At 48.7% G+C, this 18,162-nt stretch overlaps 3 protein-coding genes across 6 annotated transcripts; 1 reads left to right on the forward strand and 2 right to left on the reverse strand.

The window, feature by feature from the left end:
• Nucleotides 1-402: 402 nt before the first annotated feature.
• LOC119126150 (RING finger protein 222) lies at nucleotides 403-1,985 on the reverse strand. Its single transcript, XM_037257301.1, has one exon. It carries the CDS (start codon nucleotides 1,800-1,802, stop codon nucleotides 1,146-1,148), a length of 657 nt encoding a protein of 218 aa, XP_037113196.1. The 5' UTR covers nucleotides 1,803-1,985; the 3' UTR covers nucleotides 403-1,145.
• Nucleotides 1,986-8,749: 6,764 nt separating this feature from the next.
• On the forward strand, nucleotides 8,750-11,580 carry LOC119126144 (nuclear distribution protein nudE-like 1-B). 2 transcript variants are annotated; one of them, XM_037257292.1, is made up of 8 exons: nucleotides 8,750-8,835; nucleotides 9,229-9,382; nucleotides 9,762-9,910; nucleotides 10,245-10,381; nucleotides 10,467-10,566; nucleotides 10,626-10,767; nucleotides 10,855-10,985; nucleotides 11,060-11,580. In XM_037257292.1, exons 1-8 carry the CDS (start codon nucleotides 8,750-8,752, stop codon nucleotides 11,136-11,138), a joined length of 978 nt encoding a protein of 325 aa, XP_037113187.1. In that variant the 3' UTR covers nucleotides 11,139-11,580. The 2 variants fall into 2 exon arrangements, with proteins under 2 accessions (XP_037113187.1, XP_037113186.1); XM_037257291.1 differs by having other exon boundaries at nucleotides 10,626-11,580.
• Nucleotides 11,581-11,927: 347 nt separating this feature from the next.
• LOC119126103 (medium-chain acyl-CoA ligase ACSF2, mitochondrial-like) lies at nucleotides 11,928-16,926 on the reverse strand. Of its 3 annotated transcripts, none has more exons than XM_037257168.1 (16): nucleotides 16,758-16,926; nucleotides 15,490-15,685; nucleotides 15,094-15,222; nucleotides 14,680-14,733; nucleotides 14,483-14,601; nucleotides 14,214-14,376; nucleotides 14,045-14,140; nucleotides 13,802-13,929; nucleotides 13,593-13,684; nucleotides 13,427-13,503; nucleotides 13,248-13,355; nucleotides 12,969-13,120; nucleotides 12,548-12,689; nucleotides 12,367-12,477; nucleotides 12,230-12,298; nucleotides 11,928-12,139 (listed from the first exon to the last, which is right to left on the reverse strand). In XM_037257168.1, the coding sequence occupies exons 1-16, from the start codon at nucleotides 16,868-16,870 to the stop codon at nucleotides 12,089-12,091; spliced, it is 1,800 nt and encodes a 599-aa protein (XP_037113063.1). In that variant the 5' UTR covers nucleotides 16,871-16,926; the 3' UTR covers nucleotides 11,928-12,088. The 3 variants fall into 3 exon arrangements, with proteins under 3 accessions (XP_037113063.1, XP_037113062.1, XP_037113064.1); XM_037257167.1 differs by having other exon boundaries at nucleotides 13,802-13,953; nucleotides 16,758-16,925; XM_037257169.1 differs by lacking the exon at nucleotides 13,802-13,929 and having other exon boundaries at nucleotides 13,974-14,140.
• Nucleotides 16,927-18,162: the final 1,236 nt, after the last annotated feature.

The raw sequence follows: 18,162 nt of genomic DNA on the forward strand, positions 1-18,162 counted from the left end.
TGGTGACCACATGACAACATTGCAAGTACCCTCACTGCTTCCTTTCTTGTTTTTTGGGGAGGGACAACTATGGACAGACTATATCTGACATGCTTGGTTCTACCAAGAGGCTGATTGAATGTGGCACATTTGATTTATTCTTGTTCCGATTCTATGGAGTTTCTTTTGACGAACCATGCAGCCTGCCAGGCCGGCGTGCACGAACATCATGCGAACGGTGTCACTGTCAAGCTTTGGCGTGTCATCTGCCCTTTTCACGTAAGCGGCTGCCAAGTCTTACGCAGCAAGGTGCAGCCCGTCCATGTGTACTATGAAGCCAAGCCACAACCCTTATTCAGAATGTCAGAACAAAATAGATCTCTCTATATATATATCTATATAAAGGCTACATTTCTACAAACGTCACACTTCTCCTTTTTTTTTAATTTTATATATATTTTTTTAAACCTTAGGCTTGTCGCGTGGAATTTTGATGATGATATCTTCCCGGTCGCTATACTTTCTGGTTCGTGGAGGAAGACAAGCAATGGCGTGTTGATTTCAGTGCGATCCCCCCCCCATGCATGGAACCTGCAAGACTGGCCAAGCGGGATGACACAGAAGGAAAAGAAAGGTACTCGATGCATCTCGGCCTTGTGCAATCACGCAAGTCAGGCTTCAAGTCAAGGGTGGGGACATAGAACAGTTTCAAACTGTTTAAGCCGGTTAACAGCTCCTCTGGGTTTTGGAATTGCAGCTAAGACTGATGATTGCTGTTGTTGTGATTGCTGCTGTTGTGTTTATGTATAACGTGCGGCTGGTCTTCATGAGATACCGCCCGCATGCCCGCGATCCATAGCTTAAGCAATACAAATGTTGAATATAACATGGTGAATCTTATTTTATAACACTTGTGCAAGATTGTTGAAAGTGACTAGGAAAATGCCTCTTTTCTTTTGTACTCAAGTCTCTTTCTGTGCCCAATCACGTGCATTGACTTCCCCATGTCTTGTATTATTTACATTTTCATAGTAATACTTTTACCGGAGTCTTTTTTTTTTTTTTTTTGGTCCCAAGCAAGTTTCTATACAGAATTAAGTGAATAATCACATGTGCTACCTCTGTCAATGCTCGTATTTGGCATGTGGTCCATGTTTGTATCCTCATTAAGCCAATAGGATCCACGGCAGCACGGCAGCCACCAGTGCCATCATGGTGAAGGTGGAGAGGAGCACCACGAGGCACCGAGCCGTGCTGCACACCCGGCGCCGGCGAATCCTCGGCGGCCGAACCACCGTCAAAACCACGCTGAACGCGTCATCCTCTGTCATGGGTCTCCCCCGGGCGCTGATGACGAAGATCTCCGAGTTGCTGCACGGACTCGTGCGGAGGAGCGTCGGCCGCCGGAGACGCTCGGAGTCCGCGCAGAAGAAGCGCCGAAGTCGCCCGCGGAGAGAAGCGGCCGAGGTGGTGTCGAGCTCCAGCCGGGCGAGCGGCCTCCCGACGGGCACCTCCAATGTCTGCCCTCCTCCTCCTCGTTCTGCATCCTCCTCGGGCTGCCCCTTGCCCTGCGCCAAGGCCAGCTGCTCGTCCTGCCGCTTCCTGATAAAGGTGAGGTGTCTGCACACCGGACAGGCAAGGGTGTCCCGAATTTGTCCTTCGGCGTAGAAGCTGACCAGCAGCTTGACCAGGCAGTCGTGACAGAACACATGTCCACAGCTCAGGGTTCTCTCCGTCTCGCGCAGGATCTCGTAGCACACCGGGCACTCACTGGCGTCCTCCTGCGGGACGTCGTCATGCCTGTAGAATGCCATGGAAATCATGATAACAAGGACGAGCGATGCAGGTGCAGAACTGGCCTCGGGCGTGCCTCAACCTCCGCATTCCTCGCTCCTGACTGCATGGGCGGGGAACGGCGCAGATGGTTGCAGAACAGGGCCTGCCACCTGGACAGGCATTGGGAAAAGCTACCCGTGATACCTACCTACCCACCAACACACCAAATTTCGGTCTGTGTCTGTCTATCCACCCTTATAATTGGCCAACGTGCTGCAAAAATGGCTAGATTTCTACTTTATTTTAGGTTTGTCAAACTATTGTCCACTTAACCAGAACACACCACTTTGTCCTCGGGATGTCCATTTAGCTAATGCCAACAATGCAAAATGTCACGTAGACAGATATTGTACCAATATTCGCAGCTGATGAGCGTAGAGGAGGGCTGAAGCAAGAGGACTGTATATCTAGCTGACTGTCACTGCCCCTAGGTGGTCAGAAGGAGCAGTGCAATGGTCCAGTGGTGATTTGTTACAGCTGTGGGCATGTCTTATATTCTATGATTGTATTTTATTGTATGAATTTTGATTGACAATTATGTTCTGATTAGTTCTATTCTGATAAGTAAAGTGTTGCCGTGGTCAAACAGAAGCCACAACATTAGGTACACCGATGCTATTTGTAACAGCAGAGAAAAGGATAGTCTGTTTGTATTGTCAGACATGTACACTATTTAACAGGACGTTTCATTGAGGTTAAATTCGTGTTGCAGAAGTATATTCCTGATACGGGGACATTTTGTTGGAGTCAAGCGCCATTTCTCGGTGTTATGTGGTAGTGTCCAGTCAGCAGGGCGCGGCTTCGTATTTATATAGTGACGCCAACGTGTTTTGTGACGTAATTTGAAACGTCAGCGCGCACGCGTCGTCGGAACTGACGTCGCTTCGAAAACGCGCTGGCAAGTTCCAAAACACAAGCAGTAGTGATGTGCATTGCAGTTCTTTTAGGTGAACTGAATCTTTACAATCAGTTCACTCAAAAGATTCGTTCAAACGAATCGTTCAATGAATCCCCCCCACACACACACACTGATCCGTTTTTTTTTTTTTTTTTTTTTTTTGTACAACATCCAGTGGAAACAACCCATACACATCAAACAATACAAATACCCCCCCCCCCCCCCCCAAATTATTATATATAATAATAATTGGCTCGGGTAATTAACACATTTCTTTCTATAATACAACACCTACACACTGATCCGTTGGCAACAGTCTCTCACCCGGTCGTGAACGGGAAGTTGAAAAAAAACGTTATGCCGACATTTGTTAATTTTGGGGACACCAACTCATATAACAACGCAAAACACATATACACATGGTCATATAAAGCAGTTAACCAAATGTCTGATTTTTATGTTTTGATTGGCGAATATAAAAACAAGGAATAAAACACCAGACAAGTTATAACATAAATGTTTATTAAAATTATAATAATAAAAGTACATCTCAAACCAGCAATCTAATGTGAAACTGCAGTTGATATATTGGATAACAATATTTAGGCGTATATATGCATACACGTTATTTAAAACCTACTATAAGTAGTGCCAGTATGCTTCAAGGCTGCCTCCATCATTCCGGTGCCGAAGAAACCTCAAATCGCCTCATTGAATGACTACAGACCTGTGGCACTGACTCCCATCATGATGAAGTGCTTCGAAAGGCTGCTCAAAGAACACATCGTCTCCAGACTCCCCCCAACATTCGACCCGTTCCAGTTGCCTACCGGCAGAACCGCTCTACTGAGGATGCCATCTCCTCCGTTCTTCACCTGAGCCTGGCTCACCTGGAGGAGAGGAACACTCACGTGCGGTTGCTGTTCCTGGACTTCAGCTCAGTGTTTAACACCATCATTCCACAGCATCTGGTGGAAAAACTGGAACACCTGGGCTTCAGCACCCCCCTTCGAAACTGGCTGCTAGACTTCCTCACCAACAGACCTCAGTCAGTCCGGGTCGGACAGAACACCTCAGATGTCATCACCCTCAGCACAGGCTCCCCTCAGGGCTGCGTCCTGAGCCCCCTGCTGTTCACCCTGATGACACACGACTGCGCCCCCAGGTTCACCACCAATCACATCGTGAAGTTTGCAGACGACACAACGGTGGTGGGCCTCATCAGGGACAACAACGACCTGGACTACAGAGAGGAGGTGGAGCAGTTGGTGGGCTGGTGCAGAGACAATAGCCTGATCCTGAATGTGGAGAAGACGAAGGAGATCATCGTCGACTTCAGGAAGAACCAGCCTCACCACGCTCCACTGATCATCAACAGCTCAGCTGTGGAGGTGGTCAGCAGCACTAAATTCCTGGGGGTCCACATCACAGATGACCTCACCTGGACTGTGAACACCACAACACTGGTCAAGAGGGCACAGAAGCGCTTGTACTTTCTGCGGAGGATGAGGAGAGCCCACCTGCCCCCACCCATCATGAGGACGTTCTACCGAAGCACCATAGAGAGCATTCTGACAAGCTGTCTCTCGGTGTGGTGTGGAGGTTGCAGCGCCTCCGATTGGAAGAACCTGAGGAGAGTGGTGAGGACAGCAGAGAGGATCATCGGGGCTCCTCTTCCCTCCATTCAGGACTTGTCATCCCAGCGCTGCGTGTCCCGAGCCCGAAATATTATCAGTGACCCATCACACCCCCACCATGGACTGTTCTCCCTGCTGCCCTCTGGGAAGAGGTTTCGCAGCATCCGCTGCAGGTCCACCAGGTTCTGCAATAGTTTTTTCCCTGCTGTCGTCAGACTGTTGAACATTCAAACGTAGCATTCCTCTGCACACTTGTAAATACTGTTTTTGTCTCCTGCACTGTTTACATACTTTATCACTGCTGCACTTTGTACTTTATACTTATCTTATTTCATATTTTTATATAGAATGTCACTTTTTAACCAGCCGCGATATCACTACATTGTTGAAAGCCGGATGCAACGTAATTTCGTTTTGTGTACACTCAGTGTTGACAAAATGACAATAAAGTTTGTCTAAGTCTAAGTAAATCGTAAATCTACATTCTGGCTTACATACTTCACGCCAGGAGACGCAACAATTTCACTGACTGATCCGTTGATGCACAGGAAGGCAGTTCACTCATTGACTCGTTCGCGAACGGGAAAGCCAGGATTCCTTCCCTCACTGATCCGTTCTCGCGGTGAACTGGAAATGCGAATCACTCAGTGAGTGATTCACTCACTGAGTGATTCGTTCACTCACAGATCCGTTCGTTGGTGAACGGGAAATGCAATTCACGACTCGTTCGTGAACGGGAAGTTACGTCACTGACTCGAAAAGGCCCTCCTCCATCTAACGCTCGCTGGCGCTGCTGATTGGTCTTCACGAGTGAGTGAGTGAGTGAGTGAGTGAGTGAGTGAGTGAGTGAGTGAGTGAGTGAGTGAGTGAGTGAGTGAGTGAGTGAGTGAGTGACAGACAGCATTGCCGCTATGCCATTGCCAGCCGACACACGTTATGCCGACATTGATGTTTTCATTTTGTATTTGTTGGCTTGTAGTTGTAGTTATTATACCGAATGTGTTTGAATAAAAGGTTGGGGAAAAAAACGTTATGCCGACATTTGTTATTTTGGGGGACACCAACATAACAACATTTACATATTGTCATATAAAGCAGTTAACCAAATGTCTGATTTTTGTTTTGATTGGTGAATATAAAAACAAGGAATAAAACACCAGACAAGTTATAACATAAATGTTTATTAAAATAATAATAATAATAATAAAAGTACATCTCAAACCAGCAATCTAATGTGAAACTGCTGTCGATATATTGGATAACAACATTTAGGCATACACGTTATTTAAAACCTACTACAGTGGAGCCTCGGTTTTCGAATGTCCCGGTTCTCGAACAAATCGGTATTCGAACAAAAAATTCGAGATTGTTTTGCCTCGGATGTTGGACGAAATTCGGTTGTCGAACCTCGCGAGATGAGCCGAGAGGACCCGCATGCCAACTGACTCCGTTCGTTATTACGTTCTCGTTACTCTGAGGATTGCATCAACATTAATCATGCCTCCAAAGGAAGCAAGTGGGAGCAGTAAAGCCATCCTAAAACACAAAGACGCTCCTAAAGCAATGCGACAGTGAGCGCCCGGCGCGATCGGACCAAATTATGCTCTCTGCGCACTGAGGTCCACTTAAATTCTGGAAAGTCCATTAGGACTTTAAAAATATTTTCTAAATTTTAGCGACCGCTCTGTCACAATAATGCGTCCAGCGCGGTGCAGTTGCGCGGTCGGCGGCGCGCTACGGTTGCGCGTTCGGCGGTGCGCTGCAGTTGCGCGATCGGACAAAATTAAGCTCCCTGCGCACTGATGTCCACTTGAATTTTGGAAAGTACATCAGGACTATAAAATATTTTCTAAATTTCAGCGACGGCTCTGTCACAATAATGCGACCAGCGCGGTGCAGTTGCGCGTTCGGCGGTGCGCTGCAGTTGCGCGATCGGACAAAAATGCGCAAATGAAAAAATGCTTAAAAAAGGCGGGGGGGTTGTTTGGAACGGATTAGATGTTTTTCCATTATTTGTAATGGGAAAACATGATTTGGAATTCGAACGATTCACTTCTCGAACAGCCTTCTGGAACGGATTGTGTTCGAAAACCGAGGCTCCACTGTATAAGTAAATCGTAAATCTACATTGGCGACTCGATGGTGCACTGGGTAGCACGTCCGCCTCACAGTTAGGAGGGTGCGGGTTCGATTCCACCTCCCGCCCTCCCTGTGTGGAGTTTGCATGTTCTCCCCGGGCCCGCGTGGGTTTTCTCCGGGCACTCTGGTTTGCTCCCACATCCCCAAAACATGCTTGGTTGGCCGATTGAGTTCTCCAAATTGTCCCTAGGTGTGAGTGCGAGTGCAAATGGTTGTTTGTCTCTGTGTGCCCTGTGATTGGCTGGCAACCGGTTCAGGGTGTCCCCCGCCTACTGCCCGTTGACGGCACGTTGATAGGCTCCAGCACACCCGCGACTCCCGTGGGGACTAAGCGGTTCAGAAAATGGATGGATGGTAAATCTACATTCTGGCTTACATAGTTCACGCCAGGAGACGCAACATATTCACTGACTGATTCGTTGATGCACAGGAAGGCAGTCCACTCATTGACTCGTTCGCGAACGGGAAAGCCAGGATTCGTTCCCTCACTGATCCGTTCTCGCGGTGAACTGGAAATGCGAATCACTCAGTTAGTGATTCACTCAGTGAGTGATTCGTTCACTCACAGATTCGTTTGTTGGTGAACGGCAAATGCAATTCACGACTCGTTCGTGAACGGGAAGTTACGTCATTTTCTTCTTCGTTTTGTTTTACGGCGAGGTGGCACCAGCTTCAATGGGCATTACCGACACCTACTGGTTATATGAATGGAAAAAAAAACCGAATCACTTTAGGAAGTGATTCGTTCACTCTCGTTCACTGAAAAGAGCCGTTCTTTTTGAACGAATTGTTCACTCACGGGCCAGCACGAACAAACAGGAGTAAGCGCGAGCAAAAGCAAACCGAACCGGCAGCGGCAAGAGCAAGGAACGCTCTGAATTAACTCGCCAGCCAGGCCAGAGGGGATCCAGCGCGTGTCCGCAACCGGCCGCCAACGGCGTTTAGATGTTACGAGCCGCCCAAAGGAGATAGCGAGTCGACAGCCCTTTGTCATGAACAGGTGCCATTCGCCCTCCTTTAGAGCCACCTTCGGAGTAGTTCGTTCACCGTTGGACCGCAAGGATTCTTTCCGTCTTTCTCGAGTCGCGGTTTTACCGACTTCGGCTGAAGGGTTGCCTTCAGAATGTTCTCTTTGCGTTCTCCCGTCTAGTTTCGAAACGCAAACGTCTTCCCCCGTAACGCCCAGACGCTTGTGGCGAAATTTAGAGGGCTTGTCATGGGTGCCTGGATCGTCCCTTTGCACGAAAGTCGAAATTGGATCGAAATATGAAATGGGCCCTGGCGAATAGAGATCTCCTCGTGATCATTCCACGCAGTTGCATTCGGCTCATGACGTGAACGACCGACGCGCTCACCTTCTTGTCGGATGACGCGCGCACATGCGGCTCAGGTGACCGACGCGTTCACCTTCTTCTCGGATGACGCGCGCACATGCAGGATGCGGCTCAGGCTCAGAGGCTTTTCAACACCGCTGAAAGGTCAATGTTGAGCAATTTCGATGAGGCAGGAGGCTGCGTACAAATGTTGCGTTAGGGCCATTTTAAGCAATACTCGCGTCATAAATTCAGGTCTGAGTCGGATTTTCTCCTTTTTCGTTTTGACTAAGAATTATTTCGCCAATCTTGCTCATTGATGGTCGTTTTTCGAGGTGTGGCGCTGCCCTTCGTCACAGCTTTCATCTGGATTGCCATGGAAACAGCAGCAGCAGCAATGTATTGCCTCTTGGTTTTAATTTTCTCTCAACTCACCGTGTTTTCGAACTCCCTGTTCGGTTTCTTGGCAAGAGCAATGTGAGTCAAAAGTGATGGCGACATCTGTTAGCAATGTTTCAATGGGAGAAGCCATACACCCAGAGTGGGAGGAGGGCCATTTTTCCCCCCTAAGTCCTCCGAGGGGCTGTATTCAAACGTATGACCAATGAAAATGTGGTCATCATAAAGATGGGTGCGCACAGGGATTCCCCCCCACACGTGACTTCGTTTTCGTGGTGGTTTTAGAGACTGGAGTTTCTGGGATTTGGAATCGGAAAATTGAAAATGACTTTAGTAATTATTAGGCTAACAATCGATTCAGTGTCAGTGTTGTCGGGCAAATATTGATTAATTATGATTATAATTATGATAAAACGGCTCGTTAGTGAATGCTGCTTACCGTTCGCATGCAAAAATAACGAGCGTTGTGAAATAGCTATTAGCAAAAAGGAGGCCAACTTTGCACACTCACTAACATCTCTGGCCCCCCGCCCTCAGGAAGTCGTGCCATGGACACAGAGATGATTCCCAAGTTTTCCACAAAGGACAAAGAAGTCGATTACTGGAAGTCCCGAGCTCTGAAGTATAAGAAAAGGTAGGAGCTGCACTCCGTCACATGTACTGACACCTTTGCTGCCGATTGTTTGCCGGCGAAGCGGCTGCTCAAGACACCGCTCGATTCTCTGCTTAGACTTTGAGGCCACCGGCATCCTTGACGGGGAAAATGCATTCGCTCCCTTTTTGGGAAGCAAAAAGGACCAACTGACCCCGAGCAAAAGTTGCCCACAACGTGCTTTTGTTATCTGCCGCCGTGCAGAAATATTTGGCCGTTTCAGGCGCGTGACGAGGCACGCTCCAGAACACGTGGCCAGAACACACCGGCGCCCCCGAGGCCTCTAGGGCGGGACAAAATTCACTCTTGCAGAATTGACAGCGAACGAGCGATTGTGTTACAGTCGGTGTGCGTTTGTTTGCGCCTGCTGCCCAGCTCCCACGACGCTCGGGAGGAGCTGCGGGAGTTCCGGGACGGCAGCAGAGAGCTGGAGGCTGAGCTGGAGGCACAGCTGTGCCAGGCGGAGCGCCGCCTGCGCGACCTGCTCAGCCAGAACGAGCGACTGAAGAACGAGGCAGACGGCCTCAAGGTAACCTTGCATCTCTGGGGATTCGACCAGCGCCCGCAATAGCTTACGCAATAGCTTGTGCAATAGCTCTTAGTGAATTTGAGCCCACGGTCTGACCGCTTGACCGTTCAACGCATTAGGACCTGCTCATTGCCTTTCTATGGAGCTGCAGTCAAAGCAAGTCAAAGCTTTATCTCTGTCCTGACAGCTTTCCTTAGTATGTGCTGTCATTATATGCATACGCACACTCTACAAAATACTACCGCTTCTACTAAATAACGTGGAAGTAGCCAGGATTAGTGAATCCTTCTAAATGACCAATTTTGCCATCACAACCTGCACGATTTCATTGTTGGCGTCTGCCGATGCGCCCTAACCCTTCTTCAACTCGTCTCTCCAGGAAAAGCTGGAGAAGCAGTATGCGCAAAGCTACGAGCAGATCTGCGTGCTGGAGGATGACCTGGGCCGCACGCGCGGCATCAAGGAGCAACTCCACAAATCTGTGCGCAAGCTGGAGCAGGCCAACGATGACCTGGAAAGAGCCAAGAGGTACCGCAAACGATTGTTTGCGCTCACGTCGTCGCCCACCTCCAGAGAATTTCAGTCTCGAACGCACACGATAATACGTGCCAAAAATGAGCAAAGGTGAAAATGCCCAGCCGGGTGCCTCCATTCCGACTTTTGCGGGTGACCCTCACCCGAACGGCTAAGACTAGCAACGCTAAGAGAAAACAAATTTTTTTAGCAGGCGCATTATTATTATTTTTTTAATTGTTATTGTGACAGTAAGTTAATAACGCTTGAGCAATTATGCTAGCAAAATACAGAAGAGAAAAAAGAACCCACACGACTCAATCACGGTTGAATTTTTTATTCTGAGCAGGGCAACCATTGTGTCCCTGGAGGATTTTGAGGGCCGCCTGGACTGGGCCATCGAGAGAAACGCCTTCCTGGAGAGCGAGCTGGACGAGAAGGAGTCCCTCTTGGTGTCGGTGCAGCGGCTCAAAGACGAAGCGCGAGGTACCAAGGCGGTCGCCGCCCCAGGACAAAAACAACAACAACCGGAGGCCGGTGTTGACCCGCCGCCTCTCGTTCTCCTCTGCAGACCTCCGACAGGAACTGGCGGTGCGCGAGAGTGCCGTGGACAAGAAATCGGCGCCCAGCTCGCCCACCTCAGACCTGGACCGCGCCCGCTCGGCCGGTGTGTTTGTCTGTATACATGTGTACATATGAGGAAAAAGTATATCTTAAAGTTGTACTCGAGCTGTCCATTCTTATTGGTCTTGTTTTTGTTGTCGTTGATGCATTGGCCAGCATTGACCGACGACTGCGGTGGCTCATCTCTCACCCCAACAGCCAGAATCTCCGCCCTCAACATCGTTGGCGATCTGCTCCAGAAAGTCGCGGTGGGTGGCCTTGGCTGTCGGTCCGACGTGAGCAGCCGAAGCAGGAGTCGCCGTTGTGTAATGGCACGGAACCTTTTTGCTCTCCAGACTTTGGAGTACAAACTGGCCGCCTGCAGAAGCCTGGACAAAGACCAGGCGGCCAAAAAAAGCCTCCTCGCCAATGGCGCCACCGCCGCCAAGTTCTCGCGCGCCCTGCATACTGCCTACTTGGACAGAAGGTGAGTGCCTGCCTCCCATTCCTGTACCTCCTAAATAACCTTGGAAATGACTGCAGCATGTTTTCGGCCAGCAGCGCCGTAAACGGACTGGAACATGGCTCCCTGACCTCCAGAACTGTTTCCCCGCCGGGTCTGCCGCCCCTGAGTGTGTGACGATCGGAGGACACAAGACATTTGTGCACAAGAGACTTGACAACCAGAACGCATCTCTAAATGTTTTTGGGGGTTTTTCAGTTTTGAGTTTCGCTGCATGTGCACGACACCGCGCTTTGCCCAAATGCCAACGTGTGGCCCCGCCCTTTTTTGGACACCGTCTCGCCCAACGACAAATGGTCCCGTTGGACCTTGATAGGTCTTCCGTGATTTGCGCAGTTTGTGACTTCTACCCTTGTTGGGATTGTCTTGAACAAAAAGAGCAATGAAAGCTTTGGAGCCAGCCAGCAATGCAGGATTCTCTGGCATGTGGAGGGCTCGCCCCACATGCTCGTCTACACCGGAAGTGAATGTTGATCGTTCCAAGGCCACACCTTTGTGTGTGTGTGTGTGTGTGTGTGTGTGTGTGTGTGTGTGTGTGTGTGTGTGTGTGTGTGTGTGTGTGTGTGTGTGTGTGTGTGTGTGTGTGTGTGTGTGTGTGTGTGTGTGTGTGTGTGTGTGTGTGTGTGTGTGTGTGTGTGTGTGTGTGTGTGTGTGTGTGTGTGTGTGTGAGAGAGTGAGTGCTAGTGTGAGAGAGTGAGTGCTAGTGTGAGCGCGAGCGCATGATCCTAGAAATTGTCCCTGGGTGCGAATGTGAGAGCCCGTCGGGATGGGCCCCAGCTTCCGCAGGAGTCGCTCCTAGCACCTTCACCTCTGTTGGACTAGCCGAGCCGTGAGCATCGCTCGTCACTTTGAGCCGCAAAACGGTCGCTTCTTCTGGAAATGAACAGGCATGGGTGCTTTGGCCCCTTTTGTTTGTGACGTCTATGCGGAGGAAGCTCTTTATTGATGCTTTCCCGCTTTGTACGTGGAAATGCACTTTGGTTGCATAAATAAAGAGGGACGTGATCAGCCAAAGTTCTTTTGTGCACTAGTCAAGTGGCGGCTTCTTGGGGTCCAAAAGCTCAGAGTTACAGGCCCAGATGCTTCTCCATGTCTGCCTTTAAGATGTTCTTCTTGATCTTGAAGTAGAGAGTCAGTTAGAAGCTGGGGGCGGGGCTGAAATGGCAGCATTTGAATCGCCGGGCTGTTTCCTGAGCCCCCGCTCTTACCTTCCTGGAGGCGGTCATGGGGTAGCTGTCCACAAACACCACGTAGCGGGGGATTTTGAAGTGGGCGATCTGAGAGGAAAGAATCGCAGAGTCGAGTCAAGTCCAAAAGGCGCACGCTGTCGGTGGTGTAACGTCACCTGGCCTTTGCAGAAGATTTGTATCTCGTCCGCCGAACACGTCTGACCTTCCTTGAGCCTGATGCAAGCGCACACCTGCTCCCCCAGACGCTCGTCTTTCACTCCCACCACCTCGGAGAGAAAGTGCACGTCGATGAACATCTGGCGACAATTCGCAATTTTCCGGGACATCGGCACGTACCTGCACCTCGTGCACTTTGCCGTTGGTGTAGAGGAACTTCTCGATCTCAGCGGGGTAGATGTTCTCCCCACCTCGGATGATCAAGTCCTTGATGCGGCCCTCAATGGAGCAGTAGCCCAGCGCGTTCAGGCTGGCCACGTCGCTGCGTGCACAAGTGAGGCCTAAGACGGGACTGGAAGCTGCACGCGGGCTCCCTCTTGTGGTAGGCAAAACATCCATTCCCTCTCTCAAATGTAAGGATTAAGACCTGTTTTGTTTTTGAACATTGATTTCGGGCTCCTTTGAAACCAATTGTTTCTGTCCTCTTCCTACGTGCTCTGATAACGCTAATCTCTGATTTCACAAGTCAAAGCAGTCGGTCTTTTAAGAAGGTGTGGTATTTTTCCCATGCAGGAAGCGTCCACGGTCTCGACGCTCTCACCCCGTCCTGTACCAGCGGTCCGGGCCGAGCACCCGCCGGGTTGCGTCGCTCTCATCCCAGTAGCCGTGCATCACGCAGCTGCCCCGGATCAGCAGCTCCCCCGTGGCCCCCAGCGGGACCGTCTCGCCCGTCTCCACGTCCACCACTTTGGCCTGTTGTGACGTGCGACAAATGACTTGCATTAAAAAAATGGGCATGATTTTTTAAGTCTAATTGTATTGGTTGTTTCTTTTTAAACCAGAACGTGACGCGAAGGTTCGCCCCTTGTTTTTTTTTTACCTCGACGTGGTGCATGACGCAGCCGACCGTGTGGAGCTTGAGGCGGTCGTCGTCAAACGGGAAGCCCAAGAAGGTGACGGGGCTGTTCTCGGTGGTGCCGTAGCCAATCTGCTCGACACGCCCGCTGTCATAGAGTGTCGTCGGAGTCTGCGGTTGTACCTCCGAATGTGGCGGCTCACCATGATTTCTTTCATGTTCAGCTTGGCCCTGACGTTGGCCACGAGCTCCGGGGCGCACGGCGATGCCGCCATGATGCCTCCAGCGCCATTGCGTATCAACATATGAAATTGCTACCAATGCCGCAATGTTGGAATTTTGTCAACTAGCGGTCGCAGCTTGTCTTACCGCCTTCCATTGAGGACAAATCGTACTTTTCCAGATCAGGCTGCCCCAGCAGGTCTGTGAACATGGTGGGAGTGCCATAGACGAAATTGCACCTTCAAAGAAAGAAGTCGCAAAAACTGACAAAGAATGTCGCTGTTAGTGCGGTACCGCGCACATCTTGCTGCCTTTATGGCGCATGAATGAGATAAAAAGGAGACACCGTCTGGTACTTTTCCTTGTGAATGGCCTCCAGGTGGGCTCGGCTGTCATAGGTGGCGGAGGGAAAGACTAGCGTGATGCCGTGCAAGGCCATGCACACACCTCCCAACACCGATCCAAAGCAGTGGTACATGGGCACCTGCATGCATACCCGCACCTGAGGCTAATGGCAAAATGGCACACGGGTCGGTCGGTGCAACGGTCCATCTTGAGCCAGTTGTTGCTCGCCGGATGTTTGGCGGGGTGGCGCTCACCCTCCAGTCATAGCCGGCTCGGAGCCCCACAAAGTAGCCGTTGTTGACCACGTTGTGGTGGGACAGGGTGACTCCCTTGGGGTCGCCGGTGGTGCCCTGAAAGAAAAGGGGAGGCGAAGTCACGCGGAGGCGGTGAGCCCAATAAACGTGGGCGGGTGGCCGTTCTCACAGAGGTGAACTGAATACTGATGGCATCGTCGCACGACAACTTGCCGTGAAGCTCGCTTAGCCGGCGCCGGTGACAACTCTCAGCCGCTTGGAAAACGTCGTCCGGGTGCAGTGCGCCTGCCTCACGCCTGTCCGTCACGATCACCACACGCAGGTCCGGCAACCTTACAGGATTATGGTCTAACTTTTATTCTCACGCGTGTCTCAGTCTGCGGGTAACCTAAACATAAGCAATGAATTCGACGGCAACATGTGTGACTTTTCGGCTACCTGGCGCTGCGCATGGCTCCTGGCGGTGACGTGCTGAGCTCCGGGCAGATCTGCCGCAGCACGTCGCAGAACTTTTGCATCTTAAAGCTGCTGGGACAAACCAGCGCTTTGCACTGCACCTGGAGCGCAACGTGACCGCCAAGTTACTCACTCGTGTGACACTTCAACATGTAAGAAAAAAAGGGGTCAACAAGAACCTTTCTGAGCGTGAACTCCACTTCCTTGAGCTGATAGGCCGGGTTTAAGGACACCTGCCAGTCGGCCGGGAAAAAAGTGAGGCCACAACATCGAGGACACCCACCCGCATTGTCTACTAGGTAGCAATTGCAGTTCATGAATGAAGCCAGAACTCTGCGTTTGTTCACGATGGTTTTAGGCCCTTTCAAAAACATCATCAAGCAGTTTGCCCATGAAATTCCCACGCCACGCTACGTTCTCGTGAAGTGGTAACCGCTGTCCGCTAATGCTGAAAGTTCCAAATTTGCATTTAGATCGGAAACACATAGAGCTAGCTAGCGAACGAGCTAGCGAGCGAGTCGCGACACGTCGAGTCTCCTCGCCAGAGGTAACAAGCGCAAATGTGAGCTCAATTGTCATCCTCTCGGGCCGACCTGAATGATTCCCGCCTTGGCCGAAGCATACTGGAAGAGGATCCATTCGTATGTGTTTGGTCCCCAAAGGCCCAGACGGTCGCCTGGCTGCAGGCCCAGAGCCAGGAGCCCCGCAGCCACCTGGTCCACCTGCACAACATCACGCTGCATAAGTCCCTTCCGTTTGTAAGCCCAATAATCGCTCAATTGAATACAGATTCAATGTGCAACCTTTAAAGCAGGAAATACAAAACAATGTGTCTTTTTGTTTTTTTACTTTTCCAGCTTAGTAGTGAGAACAGACACACACAAGACGCTCCCCCGCCCATCCACATGAAAAAAGGAGTTGACGACAATTCAGATTTCAGTGTATGACATCTGACGTCAATGGCACTCAAAAGGGTCGGACAGACGTACGTCCTGCTGAAAGCGCTCAAAGGTTTTCCTGATGCCGTCCTGCAGGAAGACTACGGCTTCACGCTGCGGCCAGCGTCGGGCGGCGGCCTCCAGGCACTGTCCCATCGTCAGGGAGAGCAGCGAGACGGCTGACGTGCCGTGCACGTAGCTGCTGCTCAGAGACGGTCGACTCGGAGGACGGTCCACGTGCAGCCGCCTGCGCACATTAAAGCAACGCCGCCTGGAGTCAGCGATTGGAACCACGTTTGCCTTCGGTGCACTCGCATCATCTGATTAGCCGACCATCAGTACGTGAAAAAAATTGCAGTCGTGATTTGGAATTATTTGGATGGTACATGGCCATTTTCAGGGTTTCAAAGTAGGGTTTAAAACTAGGGTAGGGTTTCAAAATTGGTCATGTCAATTACAAGCCTTACCATGAATGGTCTTTTTTTTTTAATTAAAAAAAAAAGCCTTACTATACATGTTATTTTTTTGTTAAAAAAAGCCTGACCATACATGGTCATTTTTGTTAGAATAAAAAGCCTTCCTATCCGTGGTCATTTTCTTCAAAAACAAAAAGTCATTTTTATAAGAAAAAAGGCTTTTCTTTACCCTGGTTGGTCAAAGCAAGATTTGATCTTACGCAGTCTGCATATGTCAGGCAAGTGTACCCCTAAACGACAAGTATCCAGAGTTCTCATTAAAACAAAAGCCTTATGGTCATTTAAAAATTTTTTCTTTTTTACAACATAAAAAGCCTTTCTATCCATGGTCATATTTTTAAGAAAAACCAAAGCCTAACAAAGACTACATGGTCATTTTTTTTAAGAAAAAAAGCCTTACTATACAAGGTAATTTTTTTTTAAAGAAAAAGTCTTACTTTACAAGGTAATTTTTTAAAAGAAAAAAAAGAGCCTTACAATACATGGTCATTTTTTTAAGAAAGAACAGTAATTTAAGGGAAAAAAAGGCATTTCCTTATCCTGTTTGGTCGAAAATAAGAGTTGATGCCATGCAATCAGCATACAAGTCTGGCAAGTATATCCCGAGACTACAAGTATCCAGTGTTTTCACCATGTTAAAATAAAAGCCTTATGGTTATTAAAACAAAACTATTAAAAACGATTTTTATTTTCTAGGTCATTTAAAAAAAAGAAAAAAAAAACTTTTTCTTTTTTAATAGAAACAAATGATTATGATCCTGGCATGAATTGGCCTAAATGAGCTCTTCTGAAAAATCCCTGGAAGACAATTTTGGAAAGAACAAGGGCGAGCCCCCAACTTACCGACCCCACTGGAGCCAGCTCGACATCCACACCACTCTGCGTTCAAGTCCATCGACAAATTTGACACTGGTAGTGTATTGCGACAAAGAACGGAGTGCAAGGAGCGAGGACATTACTTCCAGCCAAGGCAACACTGACAGTGAGAGAAACGTCAGCACTTCAGGCCAAAACTGTGCACAGAGTTAATCGCCACGTGTAATCTTTAACCACACAGAGTGACGGCATCGACCTCTTGTAGTGATCCAAAGTGCAGCCCGAGGTTGAAAATGAAAACAGATTGAAGCGCTTCAAAAAAGACAACAGCTGTGCAACGGCTCGATGCTTCTCAAGGGCCAACAGGAGGAAAATAGCCACATTTTTGAAATGCTATTTTACATTTTGTTGGAATAATTGTATTTGCAGAAGAGCTGGTCGGCCTGAACCGGAGGCCTCATATGTTTGCTTAAACAAAGATCTCTGTCTGTCTCCGGGGAGTTCTTAGACTCCCTTCTTTTCTTATCTGTGAGAGGCCCTCACTAGTTATGAACAGAACACCTTTGTTCTTTGTTTAGTTCGAGAGAAGTTCTTTCTCTTTTAAACCTTGTAGTTTCTATTCATAAATTGTTGTTGACCGAGACAGTTTTTCTTTGATCTAAAGTGTTACAGAAAAGCACATAAATTATCCCATATTTACCGTAATTTTCGGACTATAAATCGCGTTTTTTTTCATAGTTTGGGTGGGGGGGCAACTTATAATAAGGAGCGACTTGTATGTGTTTTTTTTCAAATATTTTCCAAAAAAAAAGTGAAACAGCGATAAACGAACCACGATGTAGCAAGGGATTACTGTAATTTGAATTTCAAGTGACGTCAGCAGCGCGAGTCGTGAATTGCATTTCCCGTTCACCAACGAACGAATCTGTGAGTGAACGAATCACTCACTGAGTGAATCACTCACTGAGTGAATCACTCACTGAGTGAATCACTCACTGAGTGATTTGCATTTCCAGTTCACCGTGAGAACGGGTCAGTGAGGGAACGAATCCTGGCTTTCCCATTCGCTAACGAGTCAATGAGTGAACTGCCTTCCTGTGCATCAACGGATCAGTCAGTGGACGTGTTGCGTCTCCTGGCGTGAACTATGTAAACTAGAATGTAGATTTACAATTTACTTACAGTAGGTTTTAAATAACATGTATGCATATATATGCCTAAATATTGTTATCCAATATATCGACTGCAGTTTCACATTAGATTGCTGGTTTGAGATGTACTTTAATTATTATTATTATTATTATTATTATTATTATTTTAATAAACATTTAAGTTATAACTTGTCTGGTGTTTTATTCCTTGTTTTATATTCGCCACTCAAAACATAAAAATCTGACATTTGGTTAACTGCTTTATATGACAATTAGGGATG

The sequence above is a fragment of the Syngnathus acus genome, chromosome 8, assembly GCF_901709675.1.
Source record: "Syngnathus acus chromosome 8, fSynAcu1.2, whole genome shotgun sequence".
In the NCBI taxonomy this organism is placed as follows: Eukaryota; Metazoa; Chordata; class Actinopteri; order Syngnathiformes; family Syngnathidae; genus Syngnathus; species Syngnathus acus.